General features: G+C 41.4%; 1 protein-coding gene across 4 annotated transcripts in view; it reads left to right on the top strand.

Moving 5' to 3' along the window:
- The window catches only part of CNKSR2 (connector enhancer of kinase suppressor of Ras 2), a 562,096-nt gene that overhangs the window by 108,129 nt on the left and 428,488 nt on the right, over positions 1-25,479 (top strand). For all 4 annotated transcript variants that reach the window (XM_075335413.1, XM_075335412.1, XM_075335411.1 and 1 more), the window contains exons 2-5: positions 1,135-1,298; positions 2,657-2,859; positions 8,534-8,602; positions 23,396-23,483. In XM_075335413.1, the coding sequence (XP_075191528.1) occupies positions 1,135-1,298; positions 2,657-2,859; positions 8,534-8,602; positions 23,396-23,483 (524 nt within the window). The remainder of the gene's footprint in view (positions 1-1,134; positions 1,299-2,656; positions 2,860-8,533; positions 8,603-23,395; positions 23,484-25,479) is intronic.

The following is a 25,479-nucleotide window of genomic DNA, read 5'->3' as shown; positions in this document are numbered from 1 at the left end:
CTAATGGTATGTATGCGGCTGAGCTTGGCAAACTTAATTACAAATACATTTTAAAGTTTGTTCAGCGCAGACTAAGAATTTATCCAAATCCAATAATGTCTCCATCGAACTCCTACATCTTCATAGGACCGACCATTTGAAAAATATAACATTGCAAAAATGTGCAAGAGATGAATTACAACCCGTTTTAAGTAACTATTTTTCTTTACTGGTCAATTCAGGGAAGATCCTTACGTTATTTGGACACGTTACAGGACTTTAGATAAGTGCTTGGCCTGCACTCGTTGACGTTTTAGTATGTTGATTACAAGAATAAAGAGGCAATGGTGATAGAATAGTTCAGTTTGTTTATTTGGTTGTCGTGTGGTCACACTTTGGAAAATTATATTCCTCTTCATCTATTTTTTGGGGGGGGGGTGTTGAAGACCACTGCCTCTATGCTACCTTGGGATCAATTGCATATTGCTAAATTTTCAATATTTTCATAAATATCAGTAAGAGGCACAGTCCTGTGCCAAACACTTCTTGTTAAAAAAAAAAGTGGACAATCCCTTGAAATATGAAATTGGTAATCAATACTGGCCAACTCTTATTGTGATTATATAATAGGATAATAAACTACATCTCAAGACATTGGAATATTTCCTTTTTCATGATTTATGTAGGCTTGTAGTGTTTAAATGAAACTTGTCACCAGATTCCTGCTGCCCGAACTGCTGGGTTCCAAAAAGATTAACCAACTCACCGGGTATAGATAGACTTAATCCTGTAGCATTTCAACGAAAGTCCTTATATATATCTTTAGTCAGATAATAGGAATAAAATTTTCATCATTTTTGAGTATGGAATTAAATCATGTTCTTACAGAGTAACATCATAAAAATTAGGTGCAGAGCCTCAGTGTTTCGAGTGGCTTACCCATTCTTACTCATGGCATGCAAGGCTCCGATTTAATGCTGCCCACTGTGTGCAGAATGAATCGGGTGACAAGTTCCCTTTTTGAAGAGTTTTTTTTCTCTTGCACTTTTGTGTGTATGGGGGGGGGGGGGGGCAATTTGATTTTTAACTAAAATGACTATACAATAAATGTATTGTTGCTAAATGAAACACTTCTCCAACTCAATTCTTCATCAGGTCTCGATGACTGTCTACAACAGTATATCAAAAACTTTGAGAGGGAAAAAATTGCTGGGGACCAGTTACTCCGTATTACTCATCAGGAACTGGAAGAACTGGGAGTCACAAGAATTGGACATCAGGAACTTATATTGGAAGCAGTAGACTTGTTGTGTGCTTTAGTAAGTAAAATATTACAGATAATACAAAGATATTGCAGAGTCCCTGGATAAAGGGGTTTTAAGTATTTTAATGGGTGGTCCAAGTGTAGTTTGTAACTACTTTCGTCATAGCTTTCTTATAAGGGCTCGATTTTATTAAATGACTTTCAACAGTTTACTCGTAGAAAGCACCCCAAAAACTTCCAAGTAGAGCACAAATTTTGTGACTTTTGGCGTTTTTGCGTGAATCCCAACCCAGCTTTGTCAAAGATGGGAGAAATTCAGCAATATTTATGCCAAATAAGGGATGTGAATTACAACAAAAATGTGCTCCATTCCTCAATTGGAGTAGGATTCTTGGCGGAGCTGCGCACCAGGTGTTCATGAATTAAGTGCATCTCACTCCAGTAGTGCATTCATTAAGACTGGAGTACACAATGTCTGTCTTATCAAATCAGGGCTAAGTATTTCCCTGGATGATATGTTTATTTATTGCCATTGACGTGGCCTGTTTTTGGGCAACTGCCACAATAAAAGCTGGCATTATCTTCTAACTTGGCTACTAATGTATCTAAGTGAGTTCGGTCTCCATCGGTTTCAAAGAAGTGTGTTGTATGAATTGGATGTAAAAAAATTTGTCCAAGACATCACCGATGTGATCAATTACTGCTTTATTTTGGAGCACAGACGTGAAAATAAAGGCGTTTCGGCTCAAAGGCTTTCCTTAAACTATAGGAAGGCCTGTGTACCAAGATGTTAGTTTTTGCCTATGTCCTTCACCAAAAATCACTGATTGAGTATACTCAGCTTGCCTTGAACGTCTTTGCATTTCTAAATTTGGCTTACTAAAAATCACATTACAGCTCAATAAGAGGTAATCCTATCCGGACGGAATGATTTTTTTTTTTTTTTACAAAAGATATTATATTAGAAGAAATTTATTTTGGTTAATGTATGTGAGTTGTATATAAAGCACTAGAGACCCCCTAGAAAGTTGCCACACAGTAAGAGATGCTGCCGCTCTAACAATCTACTCCATTTACTTCCAAAACATGCCCATTATCAATGTCCATCTTTAGATATTTATTGTAATAGTTTTTTCTTTATGCTTGTACGTGCCATATTCTTATTGATGACCACCATTAGTGGACTGATGAGAAAAGCTTTTGTTCTTTTGAAGTAGTGTAGGTAACATGATGTTCTGCAGCAGCTGTTATATAAAACCATATAGAACACACTAGCTGCTGAAAGAACTGGAGCGCTACCTGTCAGTCAATCAGTAGTTCACATAGGAGAGAGGACTTTTTGCTAATTCTGTCTGTTCATGACATAAAAGTTGCGTTTAATATCGGTATTAATATCTTTACATTTCTTTGCAGAACTATGGATTGGAAACCGAAAATCTAAAAACTCTTTCACATAAATTAAATGCATCTGCCAAAAATCTACAAAATTTTATAACTGGTAGAAGGAGAAGTGGCCATTATGATGGGAAGAGCAGCAGAAAATTGCCGAATGATTTCCTGACATCTGTTGTGGACCTTATTGGTTCAGCGAAGAGCCTTCTTGCTTGGTTGGACAGGTAGGATTTCTAGAAATTCATAATGTTACTGTAAGTGATAATTTTATTATATTATAGAGCAATGAATACCACAGCAAAACTAGAGTGTGAGTACCGCAGAGACATGGAGTATCTACCCTTTTTGTGGGTCACACAGCACAGGCTGAGGGGTCCATAGAGACAAAGGGTTATGTACCCCTTGGTGGGAGACACAGCACAGTCTGAGGATCCCGTAGAGACATGGCATCTACCTCTTGGTGGGACACACAGCACAGGATGAGAACTCTATAGAGATGAGGGTAATGTACCTTTTTGTTGGACACACAGCACAGTCTGAGGATCCGATAGAGGCATGGCATCTACCCCTTGGTGGGACACACAGCACAGGATGAGAACTCTATAGAGATGAGGGTAATGTACCTTTTTGTTGGACACACAGCACAGTCTGAGGATCCAATAGAGACATGGCATCTACCCCTTGGTGGGTTACACAGCACAGGCTGAGAACTCTATAGAGATGAGGGTAATGTACCTTTTTGTTGGACACACAGCACAGGCTGAGGACCCTATAGAGACATGGCATCTACCTCTTGGTGGGACATACAGAACAGACTGATTACTTGAAGCAAACTGGCACTCCACTCTGAAGGTGTCCAAAACACTAAATATCACTCAGTATGTAATAAAATATCATGTAATCTGAGAGCACCAAAATGTAAGAGCAGAGACCCTGGATTCCAGTAATGTGTCACTTACTGGGCTGCATTTTGCTGTTTCCATGCAATCAGTGTTTTATCATCAGTAGCTTATCACTCAAGAACAACTGGTCTCATTTATCCTAGTCCTACCATACACCAAGCACTGATTTAGCAGCTCTCACTATACAATATACACTGAAGGTTGTGGTGTGGATACATTATATACCACTCAACAACTGATGACTACCGGATCTCCAGCAAAGAAAACTGATGATAAAAACTGCTGTACCCAGTAAACTGAGTGTCAGGATTCCAGGTTTTCCATCAAACTTTCTGGGTCTGTTGCCTTAGTCAAGATGGCGGTTGCTGCTTCATTTTAACCATGTGGATCCTGTTAGTCTGCGTATTTAAGTTCTGGTTCTTCATTCGTGCCTTGCCTGAGTATTTGTTTACCTTGTTACTCCCTGGATCGGGCTCCTCTGACTGGTGTTGCTCCTTACTTCTGGCTTTTCCCGGATCCACTCCTGGTTTCCAGATCTCTTGCTGCATCTGTTCCGAGCAAAGCTGCATTGAAGCAGTATCACTGGATACACAGTGGTTTCGTGGCCTCTCCTCAAGTTGACTTGTCTCTACTCTTCTTCAAGGGTCATGCTCCAAGAAGGGTCTCAAGTCTGCCTGTACTTATACTTCGGTCTGCACCACATAAGCCAGTACCTGTTGTCAGTGTGTACACTGTCCTATAGACTTTTCTCTGCAATCTTGGCCATGTTACGAAGGACTGTTCGGGACTTGCTTTCTCTGTGTATGAATTATTTCTGGATCTAAGGGAAGTCCTGCTGTGAACTTCTGCAGACTTATTGCTTCACTTCTACCATTTACTTGCACTTGCTTGGACTACTTTTGTGTGAACTTTACTGCACTGTTGTTGAACCTGTGTGAATACAGATTTGACCACCTGTTATGTCTCCGTTCAGTTCCGCACCATCAGGTACCAAGGTATCTATTAACTCATAACACTAAGTGACACATAACTGAATTCAGGTTTCTGTCCCATCCTCATGCTGCTGTCAGAATACATAGCAAAAACCTGCTAACAGATTACCTTTAATTTAATTAACATATAGTTTTTAATTAAATGTGACCTATGTTCTTAATGTTTTTAGAAAAAAAATTGAAATACTTTCTTTAATGCCAGTGTGTATTCCTGTACGCTGTAGTCAGTATGCACACTTTGAGGTTGGGAGCTCTTAATGATAAAATTTACTGTTGAATGCACACGATATCAGGAATTAATTACATTTCATGTTCTTACATGGATAATCAGGATGTGAGTAGATTAAACAGAGATAATAATGTCTTCCTATTACATTGTTTAATTCTGTATCTTAGTCTTTCATTTATGATGTTTGGGGAGAAGAGTCAGTTTATTACAATACTACAGATGCAAATTCATTCTAGATAGAATCCTGACAGTGTTCAGTGTGCACACTGTGAGAATTCAGAAGTCTGTTGTCACATAGAACGACACAGAGTGACTGCAGACAAAATGTAATGCTTTAATGCTCCTAACATGCATAAAAACATAGAAACCCTTAAAGGGAACCAATCACCAAAATTTTCGTATATAACCTAAAGCCAGTGTTATACTGGCACTATCAGGCAGATTCTATACATACCTGTAGTGGTCAGCTAGAATGTTTAGGTTTTGAAATCCAAGAAAGTAAAGTTTATAAAATGAGCAGCTTCTTGAGTGACAGCAGCTGAGGATCAGATAATATCTGGGGGGGGGGGGGGTATTCATACTTATCCCCTCTCCCTGTTAAAATTAGCCTAAGTATTATACAATCGACCTAGCAGGATCTGTGGTGAGGTCATACCCATGTGATCTAGTATCTAGCTCTGTTGGCTGAGGCCCCGCCCCTTCTGGTCACATGGGTATGACCTCACCACAGGTCCTGCTAGGTCAATTGTATAATACTTATGCTACTTCTAACAGGGGAGGGGATTGGTATGAATACTCCCCAGCTTTTATCTGATCCTCAGCTGCTGTCACTCAACAAGCAGCTAATTTCATAAACTTTAGGTTTTGAAATCCAAAAAAGTAAACATCTGAGCTGATCACTAAAGGTATGTAGAGAATCAGCCTTGAAAGTGCCAGTATAGCACTGGCTTTAGGTTTATATACGAAAATCATGCGTATTGGTTCCCTTTAACTGGTCAGATGGCACAATACTTCAACATTGATGACCTTTCCTTATCTTATATTACACACACATACAAGAATAAGAATCGATAATTGAACACACACTCACTCTCCAGTGCATGCCACTCTACAAGTGGTCTCTGCCCTTATCAGACGTTCCAGCACCGCTGAACCGCGGAACTGGCTGCCAGGTCAGGTGACTAGAAGAGCATATAATCAGACTCTCTTCTAGTCACCTGACTATTCCAATAAACTACAGGCACAGCGGTGCTGGGAATACCAAACAGGACAGACACTGCAACCAGCAGAAGCCTTCATAGCGACCTGAGCTGGTTCCTTGGTGGGTGCTAAATAGTAAGTGTGCCTCAGTTTATCTTTTTAGTCAATCCATGCAAAAAAAAATATATATATATATATATATATATATATATATATATATATATATATATATATTATATATATATATTATATATATATATTATATATAATATATTTTAATTTCAGACAACCACTTTGAGGAGTAATGTTATGGGTGGCATTTCAGAATAAACTGTGTTGTGTGTGCATATGCGTTATTACACTATATCAGGTTGTTATGATATGTATCTGACAATTATCAATAGTTGCACAAATCTACAAGCTTCATGTTTAGTGTCAGTCTGCACGGAGTTTAACTCCAAAATGAGCTAAATCTAGCTATAATGCCTCTGAACACTGCGCACACAGTAGGGGAGATCCTACACCCCTAACTTGTCTCTCACTCAGAAAAGAAGCAGTATAAAATAAATTCTACATTTGTAATGAGCAATGTAGCTGTGAGTCCAGCACTGGGATGAGATGCTAGAACAATTTATAGAAGTGATGGCATCTCTGGGTCTCTCTGTTTCTGTCTCTGCAGCTGGTCCTTCCTTATTCTCCTACTCATTTGTCAATATACATTTGTGGCAGGAGCTGTAACCTGATCCCTCAGGAAAGCTGGAAATCTGTTCTAGCTCAACTATAGATATAGATATAGATATAGATAGAGAGATATATATAGAGAGAGATAGAGAGATAGATATAGATATAGAGAGAGATAGAGAGATAGATATAGATATAGAGAGAGATAGAGAGATAGATATAAATATTATACGCATATAATTTGTACCAGTTAGCTAACTGTTCGGGTGGCACAGGGATACAGAGAAGAATCTGAAAAATAGAGAGAGAGCCTATATATGTGTGTATACATACATACAGTTTGCCAGCTTCATGTGTTTGTGGGTGCTTGAGTTATACCTTGACAGTGTGCCTTGAATCACCTACCCTTGGCATTACAAAGGATCGAGAATACAGTTGAAATCAGAAGTTTACATACACTATCTAAAAAGAGACATGTTTTTCTCACTATCTGACATGAAATCAGAATAAACCATACCCGTTTTAGGTCAACTAGGAACCAAAATTATTTATATTTGCCAAATACCAGAATAATGAGAGAGAGTGATTTAAGACATTTTTTACTTTCTGCAAAGTCAAAAGTTTACATACACGAAGAGTACTATGCCTTTAAACAATATGGGACAGCCCATATGATGATGTCATGTCTATGGAAGCTTTTGATAGGTTTATTGGAAACATCTGAGTTAGAGACACACCTGTGTATGTATATCAATGCATATCTGAAACACACGGCTTCTTTGTGTAGCATCATGGGAAAGTCAAAAGAAATCAGCCAAGATCTCAGGAAGAGAATTATGGACTTGAACAAGTCTGGTTCATTTCTGATTTTATGTCACATAGTGAGAAAAACATGCAGATGTGTTTTTTTCAGATAATGTATGTAAACTTTTGGTTTCGACTGTACATATATTTATGCTATATATTTCTAATATTCTTGTGTGCAATTTAATTTTTATAAAAAAAAACAAAACAAAAACTGATTAACGGGTACACAATTATACTAACCCCATTTTTAATTTCTATTTTTATGAACATCATGATGGGGTGTTGTTATAGTTCAGCAGATCGGTTATAATCCGGGTCCGGCGGATACGGATCGGGTTGCCGCAGAAGTCCGGATCCGAACCGGAATCCGCGTCAATGTAAATCAATGGGGAGCCGGATCCAGAGAGCGCGCGCGAGAGACAAAAAAAAAACAAAACTGATCCGGATCGTGGATCCTGGGTACTGGTCGGACTCGGATCGGGCTCTCAAACCGTGCGGATCTGGATTTTGCGGATCCGGGTCCGCTCAACACTAGGTGATGTAGTTTTAAATTAATGCATTTTGCAAAATGAATCTAAATTCTGCTAAGGCCAAGCAAGAGCTGAATATTTATGAGTTGCCTGGATTTCATGAATCCATACCTAGCTTTCTATAGTCGTGTAGGCTTCATGCACACAGCAATCTGATTGACAGTCCATGCAAACATCTAGATTGTTCTGTGAATCTATATATATGTGGAGATCTAGGACCCAAGACGTATAGAAAGTTATTTATATTATTACTTTTATCAGGAAAGTCCCATGATGGTAACTAACGACACAAAATGGCTTAAATCTCCCATCAAACCTGCTCCATCTCCAGATATCATTTGTGCTTCTGTGTAATGTGTCACACTGTGGGATCATTACAGGATGTGAAGAACTATTCTGTGCATTTCTAATGACTCAGTTTTCTATTTTTACCCAGTGATTTGTGAATCCATGTAAACATACTGCATTGCAGATGAGAGCAATATGTGCAAGGAAATGATTTGTATCTTTGTTACCCGCCATCCTTCTTGTTTTCTTAAGTCCTTCTCTTGCTTTAGGTATTGCCACGCTGATCAAGATGACATTGATAACCTTAAAAAGAGATGGATAGGGCATAAGCTGGATAAGTAAGTCAACCGCACAATTATTTAATCTTTTAATAAATATTTCCTTTAGTAATACAATAATGTTGTAGGAAATAGTAGACATGACTGTAGGTTGTATTGAACAGTCCATACGTTGTATAACCTTGCATGCACGTAATATTCTTTATACAGAGTTAAATGTTTCATGTCTTTATTATACAATGACCCTAAGGACTTCAACGGAACCTTTTCTCTAACTATTTCAAGGTGTGTGTATATATAATGTGAAAGGTGGGTTTCCAGTGAGAGTCATGGACACCTTCACTATGAAATGCCAAAGCTGACATTTTTGTGGGTATATTCGTCAAGTCTTAGTTTTTATGACTCCTTGTCAATGGAATAAAAAGGTGAAGCTGTTATCACATCAACTAGGAAATTGGACTTCTTTTGGTTTCTGTATGTCAAGTACATTCATGGCCAAAATTTTTGAGACTCCCACATTTTAATTTTGTCAAAATTACTGTAGGTGCTTCAGTTTATAGTGGCAATATACAGTAACGCTAGACTATTATAAAGATGAATCCGATAAATTGCAAAAAAATTGCAGTTGTTCCTCATGGTGAAAATTACCTTAACCACAAAAAGAAAACATTTCCATGGAATTACAGCCCTGCCACAAGATTACTTACCTATCACTAGTCATATTCTCATTAGCTAAGGAAAAAGTGTTAAGGATAAACAAGACAAAACAATCACTGATCCTGGGGAGAACAGCCAGAGAAAACACTGCCGGCAACCAGCAAAGGCGCTCAACACAGTGAAATCCTAGGTACATTGCCCCCTAGGAAGTATGCAAATCAAAAGGGTCTGTGGATGGATACCTGGCCTTGGTATTTCCCTTGTCATATCTTTAAACTCGTCAAGAGCTGGATATTGACTAAAAGGGACACTTAATATTGTGGTTATTGTGGTCTCCTAAAAAGAGCCACTCCTTGAGTAGGTCCTTCCCGGAGGGATATCTGGCTATTTTCCGTGTCGAGACTCCTAACAGAGGCTCCATGGACCCTTTTGATTAACAAGGACAACGCTGCTGATAAAATGTTTGTCATGCTGATTGAATGATAAATGCCGACTGGTTGCTTTACCAGGTTGCTGGTGCTTGAAATTATTATTACATGCCTTCATCTGTTAAAGGGAATTTGTCACAAAGTTTTGCCACCTATTCTGAGAGCAGTATAACCTAGAGGCAGAGATCCAGATTCCAGCAGTGTTTCACTTACTGGACTGCTTTAGTGTAGTTTTGATAATCTACTGCTGATTAAACTGTGATTTTATCATTAGAGGACTACTTGGCCTGCTGCCTGGTAGTCCAAAATATTTATGAGCTCTGTATAACTGCTAGATCTGCAGCAGAGAAAAAAATGATTTTATCAAAATGACCGCAAACAGCTGAGTAAGTAACACATCGCTGCAATCAAGATCTCCTTTCCTATATTATGTTGCTCTCAGTTAAGGTAGCAAAAACCTGGTGACAGATTCCTTTTAACCATGGTTGCCCTCAAGACAGTAAAGCATCCCGACATCATTCATGTGTGGTGTTACTTTTCATCCAAGGGAGTGGGGTCACCAAAAAATTTTTTTTCTAAGAATACTGCCAGGAATAAAGAACGGTATCAAAACATTCACCCAGATCAACTTCTTTGAATAATCCAGTAGCAACTTGTTGATGAACAATGCTTTTTTTTTTTTTTTAGCATGATGGAAACCATGTCACAAGGCAAAGGGATGACTGAGGTGCTCGATGAAAAAAACATTCACTCTTTGGGCCCATAGCTAGGATATCTTCATATTATATTATTTCATTCTCATTGAGAATGTGCCCAATCCTGAAATTATGGGTGAGGAAACAAAAACACAGAAATTGTGATTCAATTCCAAGCACTGATTAGACAAGAATGGGTCACCATCATCACAATTTGGCCCAGAAATTGATATCCGCATACCAGGGTGAATTTCAGGAATCTTAAAAAATTAAAGAGGTTGTCCACTTCTTTAACATTGATCCTTAGGATAAGTCATCAATAGGAAGCAGATGTGTTGTACTCGGCCGCGGCCACTGTCAGACAGAGCATTTCCAGCCGCAGTCTGCTCTCTCTGCCGGCATTGACAGCAGCTGATCGTAGGGGGTACCGAGTGTCAGACCCTGGCTGATCAGACATTGATGATCTGTCCTAAGGATAGAATAATATAGAAGTCTCTGGCACACTCCGATATAGAAACAAATTGAAAAAAGTCGGAAACTATTTCCTGTGACAATGTCAATGTGTTTATCGCAACCAAACGGCTATAGTCCATCCAATGTTTCAGCCACAATTTGGCTGTTATCAAGGATTATTTATCTACAAGAGTAAGAACGAACGGGGAGTACTCCCATGGAAGACAGGGGAAATCGTTAATCTCTTTTAATAATGAATAAATCTGTGTGCCTGTGCTGGATTCTGCAGCCACCAATATGTCAATCCTATCTGATGTGACACGGTCTTTACATGTACCCCCATATTATATGTCTTCATGGTTTATAAATATATCTGCGATACGAGCTTGGTTTCTGTTATGTATGCAGCCTTGAATTTCACGAACGACATGAATGCTGTATATGATTCAGTTCAGGTTAGGGATTGCAGGGGATCCCTTTAAGTGTAATGCTAGTGCCAGTGTACCGCCCCGGGCTCGGCTGCAACCGAGCTGCTCGGATCCGGGCTCGCTGGTGGGTGGCTCGAGTGTCTCCGGACCCGGGGGCCCCATGATCCACTTCAATCTGAAAGGGGGGCTGGCGTTTTTTAGGGGGACGTAGGTGTACGACCAGAGCAGTGTTTGAGTTCGTGATGCCACCCATGGGATGTGGTGAAGGTAGGCACCACCGCTGCAGTTACGGGGCACCCGGGGCAGATGGTATGCAGCAAATTGTTAACCCCTCCGTGGGCAGGGATGGTGGCCCCGGGACCCGCTGGGAGAGCTTTGGCGGTGCAGGGAGATGGGTGGCCGGAGGGCACTGGTGTATTCACTATTGGAATGAAACAATCGAGTCTCTGGTAAACCAAGATGATGGTGGTCGGTGCCCGCAGTCTGGTCCCCCACCCGGTTGGTGGTTTCTGCCTTTTTCCTGCACCGTGTTGTGTATCTGTGGACTGCCTGCGCTTCAGCGACGGTAGTCCGCTCCCCGGCTTCGTGGATGTCGGGAGAGCCCTTTTGCCCGCAGACGCTGGCCCGTGGGATCTCTCTGCCTGTGCGGTGGCTTTCTATCCCCCTCGTTGGGCTGTTGTCTTCAGTCGGGACTTTGGGTGGGAAAGGACCTATAGTCCAGACCGCGATCAGTTAATTAACTCGGTCCATTGGTTTCTGGACCTCATTTCAGGGTTTGAGTACCCCCCCCTTTGTGCTCCGGTTTCCGAGTCGGTTCCCCGGGTCGGTACCGGCGGGCCACTACCCTGTCCCGGTCCACCACTGCTCCACCGAGCCGTCTTCCCGGCTCCTGTAGGCTGACGCCACCGCTTGCCTCCTAGCAAAAGGTGCCCGGGCTCCAACCCCGACACCTGTCGGACTGCTGCAGACCTGGGCACAGGCCTGCTTCCACTCTCCTTCACTCCTGTTAACTCATCTGTTCTCAACTGACACTGTGTTTCCTGCCTCAGGCTCTCTGAACTCCTCTGTGGGCATGGCCAACTGCCTGGCTCCGCCCCCTGGTGTGTCCATCAGACACTGAGAGAGGTGACTAGGGTTTAATGGTTGGCTGATGACACCTTTTTGGGGGACCGGTGTTGTGTGGGGCGCTATCTGTGACTATCTGGCTAGTCCAGGGCGTCACACCAGATGTTCAGAGATTCCATAAGGGAAGAATTAAAGAGAGATTAATGGTCTGGCTATGATATTCACTGGCCGAACGGGTAGGAATCCCAGTGGGGTTAACATGTTCTGCAATAGCTGACAATACATAGGTATGACTAGGTATGTGCAGCTATACAGGTGGCCTGATCCTTAGGATAGTTCATCAATAGGAAACAGATGTACAGTACCCGGCCGTGGCCTCAGTCAGAAGATGGAGCACATCTCGAACTGAGCATTTACAGCCACAGTCTGCTCCTGCTGCCGTTATCAAGAGCAACTGATCGTAGGGAACCAGGTGTTGGACCCCGGCCAATCAGACATTGAAGACATATCCTAAGGATAGGCCATCAGTGTTTAAGTAGTGGACAACCTCTTTAAAGCTCTGTGAGCACGTTGTGTAGTGTCCATGCTGAAAAATCTGCAGCGATTTGGCAGTGCATGTGCGCTTCAAATCACTGTAGAAATACTACATAATGGATGCAGTGTGTCTGCAGAATAGATGCCAATTTCATGTGCTCTGATGCTGCCTCTCCCATAGACAGAGTGGGAGCAGCATCCAAAGCGCACAAAAGAAGTGACCTGTTGCTTTTTTCAGCGCAGCGATTTGGATCAAAATTTCAGCATGCCAATCACTGCGCTCTCAAACGCAACGTGCGGATGGATTATGCACAATCTTCATAGATTGTGCAGGGGACGCAGGACGCATGCGTTTACGTTGCAGTGCAATATGCAGCGTAACAACATGAAATTACGCTACGTGCGCACATAGACTTAGACATGTTTAGAACTGTACCTCAGTAACCATAGAAGCGTATGACTAAAGGTCTAAAAACACAAACTGCAAATTTTTTGAAAATCAAAATTTGTGTCAGTCTCTCTTTTGGACACGAATGAATGTAATGTACAATCTCTCTGTTCACCACATAGACGCCATGGTCATGACTGATTGCAGCACTTAAAGGTTAAGCGATCTATGATTAGCGTAGACTGTCGGCTGATTAATACAACCAGTGCCCGCAAGTGATGTTGCAGACACCTCTCCTGTACGCACGCCATCACTGCTCCATGGTAAGGCAAACAGGCAGTATTTTCTTGGTATTTTTATAGTGCATATTATTAGGTTAAAGCAAGATTTTGGCTATTGCAAGAAAATACATTTTAGGTTTGTGGGGATCAGACATCAAGGCCCCCAAAGGGCAGCTGTTACTAGGTCCGTAAGTATCCGGATTTGAGCTGTTACAATGTACAGAGCAGAACACCAGCACGCTGGTCAGATACTTCAAGTGAAATGAATAGGAGTGGATCTCCTTCCCAGTATTCAGGAGCAGCCATTAAACAATGTACGGAGCTGTAGTTTTTCCTCGCTTTTAGGCTGGATTTACACGTTCGTGAAAAACCACGCACGTTTTTCACGGACGTGTCAGAGATGCGTTTTGCCCACCGTGTTTATGGGCTATGTGTGTTCTCCGTGTGTTATCCGTGATAACACACGGAGAGCGGGAACTATCTACTCGCCTGTCCCTGGCGTCGCTGTCCATGGTGCTGATCTTCGGTCCCCAGTCTTCGTCTTGCAGACTCCCCGCTGCTGCTGCTTCCGGCCGCAGTGAAATTAATATTCAATGAGCATAATGAGCGGCAGTCGGCAGCAAGTGACAGCAGCGGCAGGGACTGCAGGGCTGGAGGAAGTGAGTAAAGTTTTGTTTTGTTTTCTCACAGACACATGTTTTGTCTCCGGTGCATGTCACACAGAACACATCCGTGTGGTCAGTTTGCATTACGTGTGACACGTTTGCATTCCGTGTGACACCCGTGATGCCGGAGAGAAAACTGACATTTTGCCGTGAGAAACACACGGACACACGTAAGTACAGAACGGACACAGGTTCCGTGAGAAAATACATGTGTGTCCAAAACCATAGGAATACATAGGTCTACGTGTGTACATGTCTCCGGTACATGAGAAAACTGCCAAACACGTACCGGAGGCACGTACGTGTGAAAGAGGCCTTAGGCTGCATTCACATGATGCTATAACAATAATAATAGTAATTTTATTCATTTACATAACGCTATTAATTCCACAGCGCTTTACATACATTGAAAATACTGTCCCCATTGGGGTTCACAATCTAAAGTCCTTATCTATATGTCTTTGGAGTGTGGGAGGAAACTGGAGAACCCGGAGGAAACCCACGCAAACACGGGGAGAACATACAAACTCCTTGCAGATAGTGTCCTTGGTGGGAATTGAACCCAGGACCCCAGTGCTGCAAGACTGCAGTGCTAACCACTGAGCCACCGTGCCACCCTGACATCATATGCAAGTGCATCGGATGTGATATGCTTATGACTCTCTCAGCTCCCGCTGTGCTGCCATCATGAGCCAAGTATCATGCTATTGTCATCCGATCCTCCAATCATATCACAGATGCAGAGGAGGGAGCGGGTGCTTCACACATAGCGAGATCGCTGCTGAGATCGCTGCTGAGTCACGGTTTTTGTGACGCAGCAGTGACCTCATTAGCGATCTCGCTGTGTGTGACACTGAGCAGCGATCTGGCCCCTGCTGTGAGATCGCTGCTCGTTACACACAGCCCTGGTTCATTTTTTTATTGTTGCTCTCCCGCTGTGACGCACAGATCGCTGTGTGTGACAGCGAGAGAGCGACGAAATGAAGCGAGCAGGGAGCAGGAGCCGGCGTCTGGCAGCTGCGGTAAGCTGTAACCACGGTAAACATCGGGTAACCAAGGTGGTTACCCGATATTTACCTTCGTTACCAGCCTCCGCCGCTCTCACACTGCCAGTGCCGGCTCCTGCTCCCTGCACATGTGGCTGCAGTACACATCGTGTAATTAACCCGATGTGTACTGTAGCTAGGAGAGCAGGGAGCCAGCGCTAAGCAGTCTGCGCGGCTCCCTGCTCTCTGCACATGTAGCGACGTTATGATCGCTGCTGCGTCGCTGTGTTTGACAGCTAAGCAGCGATCATAACAGCGACTTACTAGGTCGCTGTTACGTCACAGAAAATGGTGACGTAACAGCAACATCATTATCGCTGTCGCTATGTGTGAACCCAGCCTTAGGCTATATGCGCACATTGCGTAATTGCATGCAGGTACGCTGCGATCTGCACCGCAGCGTAACTGCATGCGTCCTGCGTCTCCTGCACAATCTATGGAGATTGTGCAGGAGCCGTGCGCACGTGGTGTTTTAGAGCGCTGCCCGAAGCGCGCGTTCTAAGAAGTGACATGTCACTTCTTTCCTGCGCTTTGCCTGCATCCCCCGCCCTGTCTATGGGAGGGGCTGCAGTCAGAGCGCATGGAATCAACTTTTTTTTTTTTTCATTACGGACTGTTTCTGCAGAGATTTGAAGCGCACGTGTGCTCTTTAAATCGCTGCAGAAATTTCTGCAGGGCCAGTACGCAACATGTTCACATAGCCTTAATCTCGCCATCTCCTCCATTGTCTGCTGATGTGTTTATTGCACTGCACTCGGATGTTATCCAAGTACAGGCCGATGTTTCACTCGTACCCATAGACTTGTATGGGTGTGAGTGATAATCGCCGCATGCTGTGACTTTTTTCTCATCCAGAATCTGGATGAGAAAAAAGCTGATCATCTGCTCTCCCTCATTGAAGAACATTAGTCCTAGTGCAATGTGAGATTTTCTTGCGTTGCACTTACCTGATTCATATGCTCGTGTGAGTGTACCCTTAGGCTATGTGCCCACGGGACGCTCGTACCTGCGGATATATTTGCAGGTACAGCCGCATGTTTCCCGCAGCTGCCCGCCGGCATCCGCAGCTATTTTTAGCTGTGAGTTTCCAGCGGAATAGCTGCGTGAAAAATGTGGAGATTCACACGATTTACCTGCGGACGTCCTGGCCTCTATCTCCATAGCGGAGGGCCGGGATCTCCGCAAGTAAATCCGCATGAATAATTGACATGCAGTTAGGTGCGGCTGAGGGATCTGCGCAGGAGATTCCGCAGCCGCACTTTCCGCAGCGTGGACACAGACACTCTCCATGTCCCATAGGGTAACATGGGGAGTGCCTGTACATGCTAGAACCTGCGGATTTATCTGGAAAATCCAGAAAAATCCGCAGGTTTTCCGCGGCAAACTCCGCAGCAAAAAGCTCCCGTGGGCACATGGTCTTAAACTGTTTACATTTTGCCACTGCTGGAACTACAGTAGTACTAGCTGATCGTTGGGGAACTAGTTGTCAGACCCTATCTTATGTTGATGACCTATCCAAGCATACCTTAGCTATATCATAGCAGTGGACAACCCCTTTAAACTAAACTAATAAATCTAGTGAACTTATTGAAGCAAGCCCCACATTTTTCTCTAGGCGGTATCTGCCGGAATATATTATATATACGTGTGTGTGTATATATGTGTGTGTGTGTATATATGTGTGTGTATAGATAGATAGATAGAGGAATCAATGGTGGAGATCGCCGCCCAATATGTCTCCACTTGTAATAAGATGAGGGGTACTAAAGACCTCCAAATGGACCATCACTTCCTAAATTGTGGCCCCAACACCCCATCCCCACAACCCTAACCCACTCCCCTTTCACACTTCTTTTTTTGCTTTGGCAATGCTAATAGTTTTTGGTCCTGCCAATAAAGCTGATTTGATTTGATAGAGAGATAGAGAGAGATAGAGATATATTATTATTTATTTATTTATTGGTGCAGTATATATCTCTATCTGCATGTATATAGGGGATTTGGAGTTCTATGTCCCAAAAACCGGGTTTTGACTGCTGCTATAAGAATTTCAGAAATTAATCAAAATGTTTTTACACACACGAAAAAAAAATTGAAAAAGTTGGGAATCCACTTTGATGTCACCATAGGTAATCTGAATGACATGATGGTTCTTTACATTTCTATCATATGCATCTATGGTAACATCAAAAATATTTCCTTCAAATGTATTCAAGCCAATGAAGACCATTGCTAAAATTATGATTTTCGAAAAGCGTTACTTACCCTCGCGATTGTTCTGGTGATTTCAGAGGCTGATTTGAACATTGTCCTCATTCTCAGTATCGGTGCAGTGCATCTTGAGATAATCTGAGAGAGAACTGGTTTTTTTTTTTTCACACTAATATTTTTGGTGGAACATTTGTTAAAGTAGGTGTTCTCATGTAAATCAGCCTCATATTACTCATTAATAATGAGTCATTATACATTATACAGCAGTATCATTTTGGCACTTTTTTTTAATTTTTTAAGTAAATTCATTTGGTAACCTAACTGTAATTGGATAGATCTGTACTGTACATCTCAGAAACCAGCACCTATAGAGGAAATCCCTTTGGGTCAAATATTGTAGATTCAGTGAAGAAATGTTTCTATTAACACTTTCTCTATGGTGCATTAAAAAATTGGTTGCATCTAGTGATGAGCGAACTCCTCGCTGCTCCATAAATGTACCAAGCTTTTTTTTTTTTTTTGGAACATTTTCTGGAAAAATGCTCGAGTTCACCACTTCCATTATATTCTGTAAACGAGCACCCAAGCAGTTCTCTCATCACTAGCTATGGCCCCTTCGCCCATCCCCCCTCCTATATCTGTACGTTACGCCGAGCCAGTGGAATTAAAGAGGAGCACTATCACAATGATGATACCAAATGTCCGTTTATTTTTAACCAGTAGGACAATAATACGCTTCAATGTGCAGTCTGAGCGGTACTGATAACATTGACCTTATTCCATTATTAATGATAGTCTTTTTTCACATCTACCATGAAACGTTGAGTAACATTATTAGATAAATATAGTAATTTTAGGAAGGACTAATTCTCTAATGTGTTAATAATTAAACTATGTTTAATGCCAAAAAATGTCAGCAAAAATGATGACATTACTGTGTAGGATAAAAAAAAAGACAAGCTCTAACATACCTTTTATTTGATGCTAGGAAGCTAGGTTGCCAACCGGACAAACTTCTGGACAATCCATAAAATGACAGCACTTTTTTGTCCTGTACATAAATTTTTTTAAGTTGTCCATTATTTTTTTTTTTTGAAGCTGAACAATTTTTTACTGTAATTATCATCATTTTAGAGTTTGCGGTGAACACAGCTGATGTCTTATAAGAGCTATAGGCTGTAGACTTGTATCACTCGTACAATGATTTTATTAGGGTTTTCCAATGTATCCGTAAAAAATATTGTCTGTCTGGGATTATTTGATGAACTGTCCAGACAAAAATAAAATAAAAAGTCAAGTTGACAACCCTGGCTGGAAGAAATGTTTGAATTTGGCTTTTTTAATTCATACCAGCAATTTAATTAGCAGTGTTACCAGATTGGAATACGTTAATTGAGGGTGTGGTGCGCGGCAGTCCCACACTGGCTTCTGGGCAAATAAAAAAGCACCACCAAAAGAAGAATTCCATGAACCGCACAATGTATGATGAGGTTAAAACATACCTTTTTATTTCTTTATTAAAACTGGATAGTAAAACATATTCAATACATAGACAACATTGGGTCTACGTGTTTCAAGCTTAGTCTTGGTCAAGAGTAGAGATGAGTGAACCAAAGGTTCAAGGTTTGAATTTGGAAACCGGCTACAAAAAAAACAAAGTTTGGGTTTGAAGTTCAAGTGAGTTACGAATGAAAACTACTCAAGCGACCACTGCTGTGCCTAGGGATGAGTGATGTTCAACCCTGTGCAAGACATGTGCAGTGTTTTGAATGGCTCACACTTGATATAAAATCAGAGTGATCACATGGAGTGTTCTTACGGCTGGCAGCATGTGGATGGAGCCACGTACTGCCCAATTACTGACTTCCATTGAGGTTCGGTTCAAGTCATGGTCACAAACTGAACCTTATCTAATGTTCGACTGTGCCCTCCGAACCGAACTTCCAAAGGTTCTCTCATTGCTAGTCAAGAGTCTAAAGCTCGATATGCGTAGAGCCAGTGTTGTCTCTGCTATAAATGGTTTTTTTTTTTGTTTTTTTTTACTATTCCATCTTAATAATGGAATAACAGGTTTTAAACTCCTCATACCTCCTGCGATTGTTGGAATTCAAAAAGGAAGTCACATCCAGATATTTGCTGCTTCTGCCATTATCACATTTGGAATTTACAAAACTATGGGTGTACGGTACTCCTGGGGTTTGATTGGTGCTCAGATAGGGTCCAACTCCGTATTCATATAGAAAAAGGAATTTGGCACTCAATAATGAAGTGAAAGAAAAGATCCCTTTAATTTGGTAGACCAGGTTGTAGTGTATAATATTCTGACATTTCGGTCTGAGTGACCTTCCTTACAGATACACTATCATAATTGCTGGGCAGGGAAAATTTAAATCAGGTGTAGAATGCTGTATATAACAGCTGAGGGATCAAATCTGGTATATGAAGTAAGCGCTGCATGCCTGTGGGTTGCGGAATTGCTGTGGTAGATGGCATCATTTTCCCTGCCCAGCACTTATGACAGTGTATCTATGAGGAAGATCACTCAGACTGAAACATCAGAATATTGTACACTACAAACTTGTCTACCAAATTAAAGGGATTTTTTTTCCCACTTCATTGAGTGCCAGATTCTTTTTCTATATTTTTCCACATTTGGAATTTAGTTGCTATGTATCTAAATTCTACCTCAACCCTCTACTTTGACAGGCTTCTATGTAAGTACAAATGACATCACAAAATTTTACCTTTTTGTATTCAATGCAGCTAAAGAAGCCCCACGAGAGTGCAGACTTAGGAAGAATAGTGGGGTGCACTTTTACATTACATTTTCTAAAGGGGGCTTTACACGCAGCGACATCGCTAGCAATGTTGCTCGTGAAAGCACCCACCCCCGTCGTTTGTGCATCACAGACAAATTGCTGCCCATGGCGCACAGTATCGGTAACACCCGTCACACATACTTACCTTCCTAGCGACGTCGCTGTGGCCGGCGAACAACCTCTTCGTTAAGGGGGAGGTTCGTTCGCCGTCACACCCGTCGTACATACTTACCTTCCTAGCGACATCGCTGTGGCCGGCGAACAACCTCTTCGTTAAGGGGGAGGTTCGTTCGCCGTCACAGTGACGTCACACAGTGGCCGACCAATAGAAGCGGAGGGGCGGAGAGCAGCCGCATGAAAAACACGCCCACCTCATTGCAGGAGGACGCAGGTAAGCTGTTGTTCGTCGTTCCCGGGGTGTCACATGTAGTGATGTGTGCTGCCTCAGGAACGACGAACAACCTACGTCCACAACGACCAACGAGATTTTGATAATGAACGACATGTCATCGATCAACGATTAGGTGAGTATTTTTGATCGTTAACACTTGCTCGGAGCTGTTACTCGCAACAACGTCGCTAACGATGCTGAATGTGCGTCACGAAATCCGTGATCCCGGCGACATATCATTAGATATGTCATTGCATGTAATGGGGCCTTTAGTGTGACTTGGATAAAAAATGTAGAATTTGAGTACACTTCAGCTTTCCTAAACTTGAGTGAAGCAGGACCACAGCTTCTAGGTGCTAAATCCAGTTTTGTTTATTCCTACTATTTCCAGGTTGCATCTAGAGCTTAGATGCTGTAAATTCATTTACTTCTCTGTAACGTCTCCCACGTCTTCAAGCAGCGGAGGTGTATCTCCTTGTCTTTCTGTCCACCCTCTTTATCCCTGGCAGTTATTCTCCACAGATAAATCCCCCACCTAACTAGAATGATGCATCTGCTAGTGGATTCTAATTATCCTTGATATCAGTCACCATGACACACTTTATGTACATTACATAAATACATAGTACATGCTGTAATTTAATTTTTTAACCTAATTAACGCCTCGAGAATTTTTATATTTTTGCACTTCAATTTTTTTCCTTTTTTTGTTCCAGTACTTGAGTTATTTTAAATCAAAACTTTTATTTTACTGTACAATGTAATAAAAAAACAACAACAAATAGTCAAGGATTGTACAGGTCAGTACGATTATGAGATATTAAACTTCTCCAGTTATTTTTATACTACTAGTGGAAATAAAATTCTGATATTGTAAAATAGATAAAAATAAAAAATGTTTGCTTCTGTCTGAGACCTGTAATGTAGTTTTCAGGATACTGTGTGAGGGCTTGGTTTTTTAACCCTGAGCTGATGATTTTTTTAATGTTTTGAAGACATTCTGATATTTTAATTATTTTTTATTCTGTTTTTGAGCAGAGTAGTGACCAAAAAAATGGCAGCTCTGGCATTCTGCTTTCTTTGTTTTCTGATCGAGGCTTCACATGCAGTTTAAATACTTTTTTAATAGATTGGACTCTTTTGGGCACAATGACACCACCTATGTTTATTCTTTTACATTTATTTTTATTTTGAGGAGCGAGTGGGTGATTGCATAACTAAAACTATATATGGCAGTATTACTGTATTGCTTCTAGAGAAATCGCTTCTGCGTTGCTCAGCTTGGACTGAGCCTCACAGGATGACTAACATGGCAGCTACAATGGCTTGCAATTGGCCTCCCTTGTCATGGTAGCCCAATGGTTTCCAGCAATCTCATTATGGAGGGCCGATAGACGGTGGTGCCCTCCGTGCTTTAAATGTCACTGACAGAGATTAACTGTTACATTGAAATGGTTACTGTAGCAATTACAGAGCTTGCACCTGTCACTACAGTTACAGGAAGATATCAGGTATGGAACAAAGCCGCCATCTGTGTGGTCATGTTGCTGCTTCTATGGCACTAGTGATCATGTTGCTGCATTTGTGCCACTAGTGGTCATGTTGCTGATTCTGTGGCACTAGGGGTCATATTGCTGCATTTGTAGCACTAGGGGTCATGTTGCCTAATTTATGGCCCTAGTGGTCATGTTGCTGCATTTGTTTCACTAATGGTAATATTGCTGCTTCTGTGGCACTAGTGGTTATGTGGCTGCTTATGTGGCCCTGGTGGTCATGTTGCTGTTTCTGTGACACTAGTGGCCAAGTTGCTTCATTTGTAGTAAAAGTGGTCATGTTGCTGCTTCATTTGAAGTGCTAGTGGTCATGCTTCTATGACATTATTAGTCATGGTGCTGTGTGTATGGTACTAGTGGTCATGTTACTGCTTCTGTAGCACTATTGGTCATGTTGCTGCTTTTTGTGGCACTAGTGGTCATGTTACTCCTTCTATGACATTATTAGTCATGATGCTGTGTCTATTTTATTAGTTATCATGTTGCTGCTTTAGTGGCACTCGTGGTCATGTTGCTGCATTTGTGGTACTAGTGGTCATGTTGCTGCTTCTATGACGTTATTAGTCATGGTGCTGTGTCTATGGTACTAATGGTTATGTTGCTGCTTCTGTGGCACTAGTGGTGCTCATGTTGCTGCATTTGGGGCACTAGTTGTCATGTTGCTGCTTCTATGACATTATTAGTCATGGTGCTGTGTCTATGGTACTAGTCATGTTGCTGTTTCTGTGGCACTCGTGGTCATGTTGTTGCATTTGTGGTACTAGTAGTCATGTTGCTGCTTCTATGACGTTATTAGTTATGGTGCTGTGTCTATGGTACTAGTGGGCATCTTGCTGCTTCTGTGGCACTAGTGGTCATGTTGCTGCTTCTATGGCACTGGTGGTCATGTTGCTGCATTTGTGGCACTAATAGTAATGTTGCTGCTTCTATGACATTATTAGTCATGTTTCAGCTTCTGTGGCACTAATGGTCATGATGCTGCTTTTCTGGCACTAGTCATCATGTTGCTGAGTTGTGGCACTAGTGGTCATGTTACTGCATTTATGGCACTAGGGGTCATGTTGCTGAATTTGTGGCACTAGTGGTCGTGTTGCTGCTCCTAGCTGGTAACTCATTTTATAAAACCTATCTCTATTATGATAAATTGTGTGACATGTTTGAGGTTTGGATGTATGTTGAATGTGATAGATCCTTTGCTGACGTTATATCTCACATGCTAAAATATCTTTTATTTTTTAGATCTCCATTTGCGGCTGTAACAGATTACTCGGTGACAAGAAACAATGTAATTCAGCTGTGCCTGGAATTAACCACAATTGTTCAGCAGGTTTGTATGCTTTGTGAATACATGAATCTGTAATGGATGTGTGCTGGTATACACGTTTCTTGTTTATTTTCTTCTTTCTGCAATAATACACCAAGAAGGGAGGAATCCAACCGATTTTTTTTGTGCAGTTTATTTTTCTATTACTTGGGCTACATTTCTACAATGCAGGATCGGGTTCTATATTATGTAATAGACAGTAGCTGTATTTATTTGTATTTAGTTGAAGGATATTTTTGGACCATTTATTTTCTATATCATGTATGAATCATAGTGCATAGCAGACTGCAGAATGGGATACCAGTCAAATGCGTTAGTAAGCTTGTTCTGACGCCATTACCTCTCTTCTCCTGATCTATGATTCCCACAAGTCAACTTAGAAGATTGCTCAGGAGACACATTGGACTGTCGGCTGATTCCACCATTGATGGGCGCTGTCATATTGGAGCACTGGAAGAAAGTCTTACCAGTATCTGCATAAAGCATGTATTGAAAAACAAAACTTTAATCCAAAGCAATAAAAAAAGAAAAATCGTTAACACAATGGTGTAGACAGAGGTCTACGCGTTTCGAATGGAAATCTGCTCTTAATTATCAAGGTAATGATTTAAGAGCGGTTTTCTGCTCGAAACACATAGACCTCTGTCTTCACCATTGTGTTAACGATTTTTCTCGTGGATTTGGAATAAAGTTTTGTGTTTCAATATATTTTTTTTATGTGGCTGCTGGTAAGACTTTCTTCCTTTCATCATGATTCCTGGTGGCCGGCCCAGATTTTCTGTGGTCCACCCCCACATCAAGCTTAGCACCTGGTGAACTGATCCTTTCTTTGTTGTTTTTTCATATTGGGGCACTGACTGACTATTTTGATTGTGCATGTCTGATTCCGGAAGGCGAATTGCATTGTTCTCCCTTACATAAGCCACCAAATTACATCTTTCGGCGACTTTTTCATAAAGAACACAGGAGAGTTTTGCCGAGAGAGTGCACCACTGTATGGGAGAATCAACAAGATGGCTGTTGACTGAAAGATCGGCCAAATCATTGTTCGACCTCCAGCCACTTAATGTTTATATGCAGTTTACGATATTCAGTGATCTGCAGAGCTCGTAGAAGCTAAGCATTTTTTTTCAAAAGGATATCATATAAAATATGTAAATACGAGTGAACCTTCTGCTACTGGAAAAAAAAATTCAAAACATTTCAAGACCATTGGATTTAATAAGTATATCGAAGATGGATAGGTAGTCCATAGCTATGTCTGCTGCCCATCCTGTGATACAATCTCAGAGGCTAACGTGAAGCTCATATTGATCTTATAAGTTGACATTTGGTGGAGAACCACTCCAGGAATGTTAACAAGAGCCAGGATTTGGCTCCATTTTTCAAGGCTTTTCTGTGATTACAGATCTAGCCCTATTCAACTCTGTATAGAAGACGAGAGCAGAGAGGTCACGTCCTCTATTCTCAATGAGCACATCTTCTATAGTGCCCACCATTCTTGGCATTTCTGAAGGGGGCTTGTACATGTTAATTTAGTGTGTGGAAATATGTGTTTGATCTAAGTGCTGTTGAATATGACAGAAATGCTTCATCTGTTTCCTTGGTCTCTGCCTTTCTTTTTGGGCATGTGAGTAGGTTGATGATAAAACTTTTATGTTGTAATGTGTGTGTATACAGTATAGCTTGTGTATACAGTAATGTGTCTGTGTATGCATACAGTATAGTGTGTGTATACAGTAAATGTAACTGTATATATTCTATTCCATACATTGGTGTATTATGGCATTATTTGATATAGTAGTTTTTGATTTAGTAATGTTTGTTTTTAATAAAAAAAATTGTGAAATTCTTACTATTTCTAATACTTCATATTCACCAACTGTATTAATATTTTACGTTGCAGAAAGGCTTTCAAACGTGATTTTTCAATTTTTCTCGGTAGCTTAACAAAATTCAGACACTCAATGTTTTTTACTGACACATTGACAGAATATAA

Source organism: Anomaloglossus baeobatrachus, chromosome 2, assembly GCF_048569485.1.
Source record: "Anomaloglossus baeobatrachus isolate aAnoBae1 chromosome 2, aAnoBae1.hap1, whole genome shotgun sequence".
NCBI classification, from domain to species: domain Eukaryota; kingdom Metazoa; phylum Chordata; class Amphibia; order Anura; family Aromobatidae; genus Anomaloglossus; species Anomaloglossus baeobatrachus.
Note: the sequence above shows the minus strand (reverse complement) of the source record. Positions and strands in the feature narration are given on the sequence as shown.